Source organism: Podarcis pityusensis (assembly GCF_964106645.2).
Source record: "Podarcis pityusensis genome assembly, chromosome: 12".
Classification (NCBI taxonomy): domain Eukaryota; kingdom Metazoa; phylum Chordata; class Lepidosauria; order Squamata; family Lacertidae; genus Podarcis; species Podarcis pityusensis.
In genome coordinates, this window is record NC_138037.1 from 54554384 (window position 1) to 54566469 (window position 12086).

Sequence of the window (12086 nt, forward strand, 5' to 3'; positions counted from 1 at the left end):
GCTGGGTGTGTGGGGCGGCATTGGTGGGACAAAGAGAACTGGTAGAGGAAACAGAGAATGATGAATACGCCCAGAATAAGCTCAGAGGTCTTAGGGGTGAGGGAGAGGAACCAGGGGGTTTCGAGGAAAGAAATGGAGCTTTGTATTACAAAGGGGCACTGTATATCCCTGAAGGAGACTTAAGGGGGAGGGTACTCAAGCAGTTGCACGACAGCCCCACGGCGGGGCATTTTGGACAACACAAAACCATGTGGTTGGTCACCAGGGAATTTTGGTGGCCTAAGGTGAGGGAAGATGTACGGGAGTATGTAAGAGGGTGTGAGCAATGCCAGCGAGCCAAAGGGGAGAGGCGGGCACCGGCGGGGCTATTAGAACCCTTACCAACCCCAGAACGACCTTGGGAGGCAGTGTCGATAGATTTTATGACTGATCTGCCGAAGTCCAAGGGGAAAACAGCCATCATGGTGGTGGTAGACCTACTAACAAAGATGTGCCACTTTGTAGCCTGCTCGCATGCAGTCACGGCGGAAGAGACAGCGAAGTTATTTGTAGAACACATTTTTAGGTTGCACGGGGTGCCATTGAGGGTGGTCTCAGACCGAGGAAAACAATTTACTTCCAGGTTCTGGAGGAAGCTCATGGGCTTACTGCAGGTGGAGGTCAACTTTTCGACTGCCCGGCACCCTGAAACCAACGGGCAGGCGGAAAGAGCAAACGGGGTCCTCCAGCAATACCTGAGGTGTTATGTCAATGACAGAGAGAATGACTGGGTAGAAAAGTTGGCGCTGGCGGAATTTGCCTACAACAATGCCGAGAATGTGTCCACAGGGATGAGCCCCTTCTTGGCTAATTATGGGTGTCATCCCAGGGCTTTCCCAGGGGGAGAAGGGGAGAGATGGGGTGTCCCGGCAGCCGAGCATTTTGTAGAAGAAATGGAAGCAATCCATCGTCAGCTCCAACTCAACTTAGAAAGGGCGAAGGAAGAATACAAGAGGCAGGCAGACAAGAACCGAAGGGAAGGTGAAACCATAAGGGTGGGAGATAGGGTGTGGCTGTCAACCCAAGGGTTGCCGTTCAAAGGAGGTTGTAAGAAATTAAGACCCAGGAGATTGGGTCCCTTTGAGGTCATTCAACAGGTCAACCCAGTGGCTTTCAGGCTCCGGTTACCCAACCACATGAAACTGCACCCAGTATTTCACAGGTCGTTACTGTCACCGTATGAGGGGGGACGAGAAGGGATGGCCACTCGGGGACCGGTCATAGAAGAAAGGGAATGCAGCAGCCATGTGGCAGAAATCCTCGACGCCAGATGGAAGGGGGATCAGGTGGAGTATTTGGTAGCGTGGGAAGGAGAACCGGAGTCAGAAAACACTTGGGTAATGGCAGAAGATATCAATGACGAGGTATTGATAGAAACGTTCCATCAAAGGTTCCCAAGGAAACCTCAGCCTGTGGAGAGGTTCCGGAGGGAATACTTTGGGACCACCGATGAGGAGGAGGAGTTGGAAGGATTCTCGGAATCGGAAGGGGAAGGGGAGATGGACTCTGAGGAGGAGGAGTACTTCGAGACCAGGAACCGCAACAGGTGGAGAGAAGTGTTCGGGACATCGGAAGATGAAGGAAGTTCATTCCGGGGTTTTGCCTCCTCACCGCCCGTAGAGGAGGGGGCGAGAGGGGATGAAGGGGGCCCTGGAGGGGAGGTGGATGTCAGGGAACTGCCATCGGAAGGAAGGGAAGTGAAAGGGCTCACACAGGTTGGGAGAGACTCAGCAGCTGAAGAGGGAACCAGTAGGGGGAGAGGAGCTGAGCTGAGGGAAAGGGAGCTGGAGGGATGGCTCAGAGACACTTCCAGCGAAAACAGTGGGGAGGTTTCAGGACCTCCTGTAGGGACACCCACTCCTCGCCGGAAACTGTCACGCAGAGAGTCCAGAAGACGTGTTTCCGTTAAGGAGCTTTTATGTTGGAAGCGATTCCGAAAGCAACCACTGTCGGAATCTGCCAGCGACTGACGGAGCCATGTTTAAGGGGCTCCGTTACAGACAGAGGTTTGCAAACTTGACCAAACTCTGAGGGACTAGGATTTTACACACAAGCAGCTCATCGTCCCATCACACCAACTAAACACCAAGAGGAATTTTCTGATGGTAAGCGTTGTTTGACAGTGGAACAGACTCCCTCAGGAGGTGGTGGAGGTTTTTAAGCAGAGGTTGGGGGGACATCTGAGTGTTTATCAGAACTCCTTTCCACACTGTATTTTTTTTACAAACAGTGCAAAGCGTACATGTAAAAACGCCGCATATGCATATGAGGAAAAACAAGCTTACAAATTAGTATACTATACAGATACAGTGGTACCTCGGGTTACAGACGCTTCAGGTTACAGACTCCGCTAACCCAGAAATAGTACCTTGGGTTAAGAACTCTGCTTCAGGATAAGAACAGAAATTGTGCGGCGGCAGCGGGAGGCCCCATTGGCTAAAGTGGTGCCTCAGGTTAGGAACAGTTTCAGGTTAAGAACAGACCTCCAGAACGAATTAAGTTCTTAACCCGAGGTACCACTGTACCACTGTACAAACTGGGAGCCCTAACTAGTCTTGGCTCCTCGCTGCACAAAACCTCCCAGGTTCAATCCCTGGCGTCACCAGTTAAAAGGAATCAGGGGCAGCCAGAGATTCTGGGAAGTTGCTGGCAGTCAGTGTAGAAAACGCTGGGCTAGATGGACCTGGTATAAGGAAGTTTCCTGGACATGTGGCAATGCATTTGCTGCTGCATAATGCAAGTAACAGCCCCTAAAGAGTGTGGAAGAAATCTGGCATGCGAGCATACATTAGGGGTAGCACAGGTGTATTGTGTGAGTTTCAGCTGCTCTGTCCCACTCACCTCAGAAATCCTCAGAAGGCCTGCTACCTTCCATCACAAGGGAATATCAAGAATGACCGGGGGGGGGGGTTCCTGAAAAAACCCAGTGCCGTGTTCCTTTGAATATAGGTGCAAGTCTTTTTGAATGCGACTGTGTTGCTCAAAGCCGCTTTGAGAGACTTGTGGATTTACAGAGCAGGATGAGCATTCTAAATAAAATAGACCATTTTCAGGAGGATTGTGGCAAGGAAGGAAATTCCCCAGTGCCCTGTAATTAAAGATTAAGAAGCGGGGGGAGGGGGGCAGTGCTGAGATCCATTGATGCCCCACCCAAGCATGGGACATAATCCACTTGTGCTGCCATCAACTACAAAATAGAAGCTGCACAGACTTTGTCCCCATCCTGCTGTCAAGTGGTTGAGAAGAGATGGGATTACCCTTCAGTAGTGGGGCTGACCTTTGACTTAGGTGGGGAAAGTAGCTCTGCCTTGAATTCACAAAGTCGCTACCTCAGCCACAGTACCGAACCTCTAAATTGGGAGGCCACAGAAAGTTTTTGTGAGGTTGTGTTATGAGAACGGTTACGTCACAAAAGTAATAACATCATCAGCATCCAGTATACCTGAAGGAGCGTCTCCACCTCCATTGTTCTGCCCGGACGCTGAGGTCCAGCGCTGAGGGCTTTCTGGCGGTTCCCTCATTGCAGAAGCAAAGCTACAGGGAACCAGGCAGAGGGCCTTCCTGGTAGTGGCACCCGCCCTGTGGAACGCCCTCCCAGCAGATGTCAAAGCGATAAACAACTACCTAACATTTAGAAGACATCTGAAGGGAAGTTTTTAATGTGTGACATTTTAATGTATTTTTCATCTTTGTTGGAAGCCGCCCAGAGTAGCTGGGGAAACCCAGCCAGATGGGCGGGGTATATATATAAAAAAATTATTATTATTATTATTTTAAAATGGTAGTAACTGTTCAGCATTACTGCACAAGAAGCCTTTATAGCATGATTATTCTTTTACCAGTATTCTGTTCCTTTAAAATTACTGATCTCCCTGTATTCTTCATGCCTGATGGTGGAATGAGAAGAATGGACACCGAAAAGCAGTAACAGTTACCTGTAAGTTATAATCCTGAAGAATTTTTACCAGTGAATCTCTCAGGTTTGGAATCTCCATGCCTTCCTTAATGCGGTGGATCAGGAGGATGGGGTCAACGTGGGTCCCAATGTTATTTAACAAGCCGGTAATAAAAGCTGTAGAAACACAAAGGGGGAGTTAATCTGAAACTTAGTCTCTTAACTGCATGTACTGCTCTCTAAAAAAAGAAAAGAAAAAGAAAACAGTATGCTGGCACATCTAAAGTGGGAGAGATCTCACTAGCAAGAGGCCTAGTTTTCAAATTTACATTTTATAAAGCTACGCATAGAAATAAAGGTCGCATACCGTATAAACAAGCTGCAATAAACTTGAGATATTCTACCGAACTATACCTTGGGTCTACAAACATCAGTAACAGGGCCTCATTTTACTTGTGCATTATCTTTGTGGCCGACAATGATGTTGACAACCTTCCTGCCTCCTCTTTCCATCAGACCTTTCCATGCTACATCTCTAAATTCACACAGGGCTCTGCATTTCACACACCATCTGATCTTCACACTTTCCAGCACTGCCATTGCCTCTTTCCTTGTGATGTCCCCCCCCCTGTCTCCCTTTTTATAAGTATCCACTTTCTTCTACATCATCTTTGATTCCTCCAGATCACTATTTCTCAGTCCACGGCTCCTCTGCTTCCACCTTCAGCGATCCTGTCTAGATCCTGTCGCTTAGCTTTCCTACCTCATCCACTTTTTCATAAAACACCTCTTTCTTCTCAGCTTCCATCTGCCTTCACACAGGTCCTTCTGTTTCTACACGCTGTGGGGTGAATTCCCCCCCCCCCCAGCTGCAATGGCCTTTCATGTTCCTCATGGTAGCTGGACTGTTTGTGAACACTCTTGATGATTACAATGCCATTCCATCACAGCAGCTCAGCCAAGGCATCACACCTGCGGATAGGTGCCCATGGCTGGCCTATTATCTACAGTAGTACCTCGCAAGACGAATGCCTCGCAAGACGGAAAACTCGCAAAACGAAAGGGTTTTTGGTTTTTTGAGTTGCTTCGCAGGACGATTTTCCCTATGGGCTTGCTTTCAAGACGGAAACGTCTTGCAAGTTTGTTTCCTTTTTCTTAAAACCGTTAATACAGTTGCGACTTGACTTCGAGGAGCAACTCATAGCACGCGGTGTGGTAGCCTTTTTTGAGGTTTTTGAAGACTTTGGTGATTTTTGAAGCTTTTCCGAAAATTTTCCGACACCGTGCTTCGCAAGACGAAAAAAACCGCAAGACGAAAAAACTCGCGGAACGAATTAATTTCGTCTTGCGAGGCACCACTGTATCTTTTTTGCCTTTTCATTTAAAACAATACTTATTTTAAGAAAGATAAAGATGTGTAATAATCACATAAAGTACAACTTTTGAAGACCTTTGCAGTGAAGATGCAGATATAGAAAAACATGCTAACATTTCATCCAATTTGTCGGCCAACAGCACATGTGCCAGCAGCTGTGGAATAATGTAATTACTTATGCTTATCAGTGCCAGATGCTGCAGGAGGCCAGGATATTTCCCCCCTCAGCACGTTGTAATACTCCAATTATTACGTTGCAATTTAGACTTCTGCCCCATGCAAGCTGGCATTAATCCCAAATCAATCTGACTACACTGTTTTTCTACTGTAGAGGGATGAATTATATTCTTTCACTGCCTCACACTTAATTAAAATCTCTCTCTCTCTCTCTCATACACACACACACATACACACACACACACACACACACACACACACACACAGAGTAAATTAACTGAGCAAGGACTACTTTGCTTACGTGGTTTGTCAATGGAATACAAGATGAGGTCTTCCCACAGTTCTGCATCATCTTGCTCCTTAGCAAATTCAATAGCCTTATCCACATCGTATAATTCCTCCATGATCATCTTCAGAGCACTTCGACTATTGCCCATTCTGCCTAAAATGACAAAGGAAACCAGGAATTGTGAAAGAACAGCACACCGCCACCAAGCTAAGCTAGGCCTCAGGGTTTAGGGGAAACAACATCCTCTGTTATAAGGTCTAAAACCTTTTCCACTTCCGGCTTATATTTTAATAACACGAATGATAAATTAAATTAAATTAATTAAATTAAAGCAATATATTTCAATCCCATTGAAATACATGGGTCCTGTGTATGTCTTAATAGTTGCTTGCTGGACTGAGCGACATCTGTGATTTGTGTCCAGAGATGCAGGTTCATCCTACAACTAAAGCCAGACTTTTTTGGGGTGGGGAGAGCAGACTAAGGTTGCAATCCTATACAGACGTACTGGGAAATCAGCCCCACTGAAGTCAATGGGACTCGAGAAAACATGCATAGGATTGAGCTGGGAAGCTCAGTACGCACTAACAAGGTACAGCACAGGCCATTTCAGAATCAGGATGTGCCCCTGCAAGGTTTTAACCTGAACTGCCCTGCAGGACAAAAGGACCCCAGACAAGGTCATGCTCAGCAGCATCTCCTTAACAGCCATGGCCATCATTGAGCAGCAAGGACAGGCACATACATGGCATTGGTGGCAAGAAATCATGGAACTGAAGGGTTAGAAAGGATCCCCAAGGGCCATCTCAACTAGGGCCAGGGCCTTTTCAGTACAGGCCCCGACTTGGTGGAAAGCTCTGTCCCAAGAGACCAGGGCCCTGCGAGACTTGACATCTTTCCACAGGGTCTGCAAGACAGAGCTGTTCCACCTGGCCTTTGGTTTGGACTCAGTCTGACCCTTATGTTTCCCTCCCCTTATGGTTTTGATCTATGGGCTACTTTTAAAATGAGGCTGCATTTTAAATTGTATTTTTAACCTGTATTTTAAATTGTTTTTCCCCCTCCCCTATTATGTTTTTATTGTAATTTTACTAGTGTTAGCTGCCCTGAGCCCGGCTCTGGCCGGGGAGGGGAGGGTAGAAATAAACTTCTTCTTCTTCTTCTTCTTCTTCTTCTTCTTCTTCTTCTTCTTCTTCTTCTTCTATTATCTAGTCCAACCCCCTGCATTGCAGGAATCTCAACATCCTTCCATGCAGATATCTGCCACAGTCTTAAGAATCTGCATTTTTCAAAACCAGGACTTTTATGTCTGGGTTGATAGATGGTACCTAGAGCTTACACCAGTATGGGATCATAATATTGGTTTTAATATCTCTGGGTTGGGGGGGGGGGCATTTAAGACACCTTGCCTGGTCATGAGCTTTTAGGATCAGCAGGGATACAATGTAAGAACCTGTTCCGAGAAATACTCAGTTGAGGATGTCACCTTTTAATAAAAACAAAACCACCAGGTCATTGCTATTAATCAAAATGCAGCTACTTACTCAAAAGATAAACGGTCTCTTCTACAAAGTTCCTTTGCTGACAGATTTCAAGAGCCTGGGATTTCAAAAGGAGAAAATTAATATGACCACAACTTAAGTTATCAACCAGCCTGTCTCTGCCGTAAATTAGCAGGACAGCCCCTGTACCCATTTACTCAGAAATAAGTCGCACCAAGTCCAGTGGAATAACAGCCAAAAAATATCACCAGTGCTCCCAAAGTACTTTTCTATAAAGGCACATAATTCATGTAACAGAAACAGTAAATATTTATAAAAATATGGACTAAGAATAAAAGAAAAGTAATTACAGCCAACATCTGCTTGAGTTTCTTAAAGAACAACACTACCAAAGAATGAAACAAACCTATAAGTCATGCATTGTTCCCCAAATAAAGGTTTTCTAAAGTATATTTCATAACTACAGAATCTCCTGAATTTTTTTTTATCAAGCTCCATGTACAGAAGCTAATGCTTGCCTTCCTAAATGTGGAAAGGAAATCTGACACCCCCCCAGTTTAATGCTAGTCTGTGCAGCATAATTGAGCCAGACGCTCTCTATTTCTTGTGTACCTCAAGAGGCTGCTGTGGAAATGGAATGGGATGGCCACCATGTATGAGCTTCTTGGGCAAAGGGGCTGCATGCCTACGTGATTAATAACCGGGGCTATAGCTCAGTGGCAGAGCTTTCGTTCTGCATGCTGAAAGGCCGCAGGTTCAATCCTTGCCATCTCCAGACTGTCCCCTGCCTGAAGGCCTGCAGAACAATTGCCAGGCATTGTGTTTCTCAAACCCTGGGTCCCCAGCTGCTTTTGGACTACAGTTCCCATCATCCCTGACCACTGGTCCTGATAGCTAAGGATGATGGGAGTTGTAGTCCAACAGCAGCTGGAGAGCCAGGGTTTGAGAAACACCGCATGTAGACAATTCCGAACTGGAAAGACCAATGGTCTGAACTTGGGGTGAGGTGCCTAGGTTGTCCCTACAATAATAAGCATGTCCCTTGCCCAGACAGATAAATTCCTGCATTTCATCAACATTTCATTCCACGCTCACACGACAAACACCTCAGTCATAATTGTAACCAAAACATCTGGTGGAGTGAACAAAAATCAGGGGGCGGGAATTAAATATTAAAAACCTCAAATAATATTAAAATTAAGAACAGGATGAAAAACGTGTCTGAGTCATCATGGTACTTAAAGTCAAGATCTAAACCAATGTGGTTTTCATGCTTTCCAGCAGATGGCAGCATAACACACAGAGTAGCCAGAATAAGTCCGGTCACAATTGCAAACTGAAAAGCCACAGTTGGTAACAGTTTTGTTGAGATCAAGTAAAATGTGACAAAGACATGGGTGGGTGGGATGGGGGAACCTTGCAATTGGAAAAAGAAGAAGGAAAAGAAAAAGAGAAAAAGAAAAAGAACTTCCCTAAACCCACTGCTAAATAACCAACAGCTTTAATATTTATCAAAGAAAATAGAGAGGGGGAAAAGATATTTTTAAAGGATTTTTCCTCACCTTTTCTAAAGGGCAGTGTGTGCTGTCTCTGAGAAATGGAAGTAAATTTGGCCGGTCATATTCAGCATACAGACTGATCTGTTTCTCATGGTACTTTTGTCCTTTGTGATGGTCTCTCTTGAACAGCTTGTGCAGGTACTACAAAATCAACCCAAAGAACAGAAAAACTGAAACATCCATGATATATATGGCCACAGGACCAAACAGGTGCTCCAGACTAATCTTATCTTAACACCTGACCCAAGACCTGCAGCTCCAAAAGTGCAATTCCCCAAGGAAATGGAGTAAAATACTATTGCGTCCAGGCATTACAGGCCCCTCTAGCATTGCTGACCAATACCAACATGGGGAATGAAGTGATGGTGTGTTTGTGGTGGGGGGAGATTGCATCAAATTATCCATAGTGGGAAAGAGCTGATTACCTTTCCCCAGCCCTAGCAATTCTTTTCACAAATAACCTCACTCCAGGCACTACTTTATTCCTCCGAAATCTAGCTGCAAATGCAACTTGCACGCTGGACTCAAGAGGTTGCTGGCCTCCAACTCCCATCAGCCCCCAGCCAGCACAGCCAATGGCCAGAGGAGGTGGGAGCGGTTGGCATTTGAAAGGGAGAATCAGTGGAGGATAGTTAAACACGCCTCTCACCCTCCACTCCTGGTCCAGGAAAGAATCCGTACCCTGATCTGTACCCTGGAACCACGCAAAGCTCATCTTGTCTGCCCCCTGGTCCTAAGCCACAAAAGACAGCTTGAAGTGGTAGGTCTTATAATACCCTTGAAAGGCGCTCAGGCTAGGATGTGGCTGACTATATCCAGAGACTGGGAAGGAGCAGCCTCCGAAAATATTTCACTTTGCAACAGTGATGCCTTAACATCTGTTGCTGATGCACAGGCGTGTCCTTGGTATATCTCGGGGGCTATAACAGAACACACACAGGGAAGGAGGGAGGCTTTTTGCTAGGCTTGTCCTGAAGTGTTTTGGATTCATACAGTGATAAATCTTACTTCTCTTGGGAGCATGGACAGCTGTTTTACTACAGAGCATGGTGGTCCAACACGCAGCCCAGGAGCCGTATTCGGCCCTCAAGGCCTTTTTTTTTGGCTGCCCTCAGCAACATTTGACCCCCAGGCCCCCCCAGCTCTTGCGCTGCCTTCCCAAAGCCAGGTAAGAGAGGTGCTGGGATTTGGGAAGTAGGAGAAAGGCTCTGATTGGGGCCTGGAGTCCTTCAACCTCCAAAGCCTAGTTAGCACTTCCCCAGCTTTGAGAAGAGGGTGGAAGGGCTCTAGGACCCTGCCAGAGCCTCACACCTCCTTCCCAAAGCCCAGTGCCTCACTTATCCTGTTTTGGGAAGGCAGCATGAGTCAAATGACCTTGTGCTTCCCCACCTTCCTGACAAGGGTGTCCTGTGGGTTCCGCATCGAAGTACTCTCGCAGCCCACTTGGTATGAAAAGTTGGGCTGCCCTGCTATAGAGGGCCTAGCGAGCACAGATTTTGTGGGCAAAACATTTATTTTACTCAGTGTGGTTCCTTACTGACGTGACTAATGAAATGTCTCCCCACAACCAGCGTCTTTTGAGTGTCAGTTATGAAAGTATTCTCCACCACGCCAATTGCAACACCGCTGTTGGAAGTTGGAGACCTGTTCAGTTGCCATTGAGGATATTTATCAGTTCATGCCTCTGATTGCACCAGGAACACACCTGTTGAAATCTGCACGGAAACCTTAAACCGCCACTTACCACATGCTGCAATTCAGGCCTGTTTTTTAATTCTTCCACCACTTTATCAATCTAAAACAAAAAAGAGATAAGATACGAAAAGATAAGAAAAGTTGGCTTCTGGGCCAAATCTCTTGCTCACAGAGAGGGATAGGAAGTAGCCAGCCAAAACATAACGAAATGGTTGTACTCACAGAGATCTTGTCTTCATTATCCAAAAGCATGTCAACTGCTTTCTAAAACAAACAAAATGCCCATGGCAGATAAGAGATATGTAAAATCACAATTTAACACAGTTATATGTACATACAGATTTTGAACGAACTTCCTCTGTCTTATGAAAAAGAAAAAAATGCTATGCAGTTTATAGTGTGTGTTGGGAAGGAGACAGCAGGACTGTCGGTGGAAGAACAAGATGCTTGCTGGTTTTATTACAATATGGCTACAAGCCCCGGCGTATGTGGGGCTTCCACAGCCAGCGAAGACAGATGGTGCTTGATGAGAATGCAAAATGCTTTCCGGAATTTGGCTGGCAGTGGAAGAGTGTCACATGTGCTGGATCTATATAGGCATACAGAACACGTATTAAAGGTGAAAGCCATAACAATGCAAATTCTCTGCGTAAACTCCTATTAAACTAAACTAAACACAATATTTAGTTACAGATGGGTAGCCGTGTTGGTCTGCCATAGTCGAAATAAAAAATTCCTTCCTGTAGCACCTTAAAGACCAACTAAGTTAGTTCTTGGTATAAGCTTTCGTGTGCATGTATCTGAAGAAGTGTGCATGCAAACGAAAGCTTATACCAAGAACTAACTTAGTTGGTCTTTAAGGTGCTACAGGAAGGAATTTTTTATTTCGACAATATTTAGTGGCTTTCATCCCAAGGCCTCCTCAAGGCTATGTTCACCCTCAGGAAGGGGGGCTGAAGATCTGCACAACTCATTATTGCAGTGCTCTTTTCACTGCAGTTAGAAGTGAATGGCTCAACCGGGAAACAGTGATGGGAGTTGTAGTCTACAACATCTAGATACTGCCAGAGTTGGTCCTATTTTAAATGCTTACATCTGCCTTAAGACGTGAGAAACAGCTGCTGTCACATAAATGAATGCAGGTTCCAATGCTCAATGCCTCTGGCGCTCCCTGTCCAAAGCTTTTCCAACACTTGAGAGTTTTTGGTCAACTGATCGAAAGCAAAGAGGATTTTTTCCAGGCACACAACTTTATTTTTTGAACACAGGTTAAAGAATGGAGAGCTTTCACAAGTAGATTAGCCAACGGAAAATTGGGGAAATGGCGAGAATATCTACACTGCATGTGTGATGTGTGCTAAATTAAAACTGTTTCTTCAAACAATTAGCACTTTGGTTCATTAAGTGACATATTTTGGGGAAAAGGTTATAGGGATCTTCAAAAAGGACCTATTTCAAATTTCACAATGTCTGGATTCCTGCTGTTTATATTTGGCTCTTCCACCTAGATTTATGGATGCAAATAACACAAAATATGATTTCCCCAAGGTTATAT

General features: G+C 45.5%; 1 protein-coding gene across 2 annotated transcripts in view; it reads right to left on the bottom strand.

Moving 5' to 3' along the window:
- Positions 1-12086, bottom strand: part of VPS41 (VPS41 subunit of HOPS complex) — a 113143-nt gene that overhangs the window by 15823 nt on the left and 85234 nt on the right. Inside the window, exons 20-25 of one of the 2 annotated variants that reach the window (XM_080975793.1) lie at positions 10754-10795; positions 10581-10631; positions 8840-8977; positions 7320-7374; positions 5788-5928; positions 3975-4111 (exon numbers count right to left, since the gene is read on the bottom strand). In XM_080975793.1, the coding sequence (XP_080831919.1) occupies positions 3975-4111; positions 5788-5928; positions 7320-7374; positions 8840-8977; positions 10581-10631; positions 10754-10795 (564 nt within the window). Of the gene's footprint in view, positions 1-3974; positions 4112-5787; positions 5929-7315; positions 7375-8839; positions 8978-10580; positions 10632-10753; positions 10796-12086 lie in introns of both variants that reach the window. The other variant, XM_080975794.1, reaches the window with a different exon arrangement.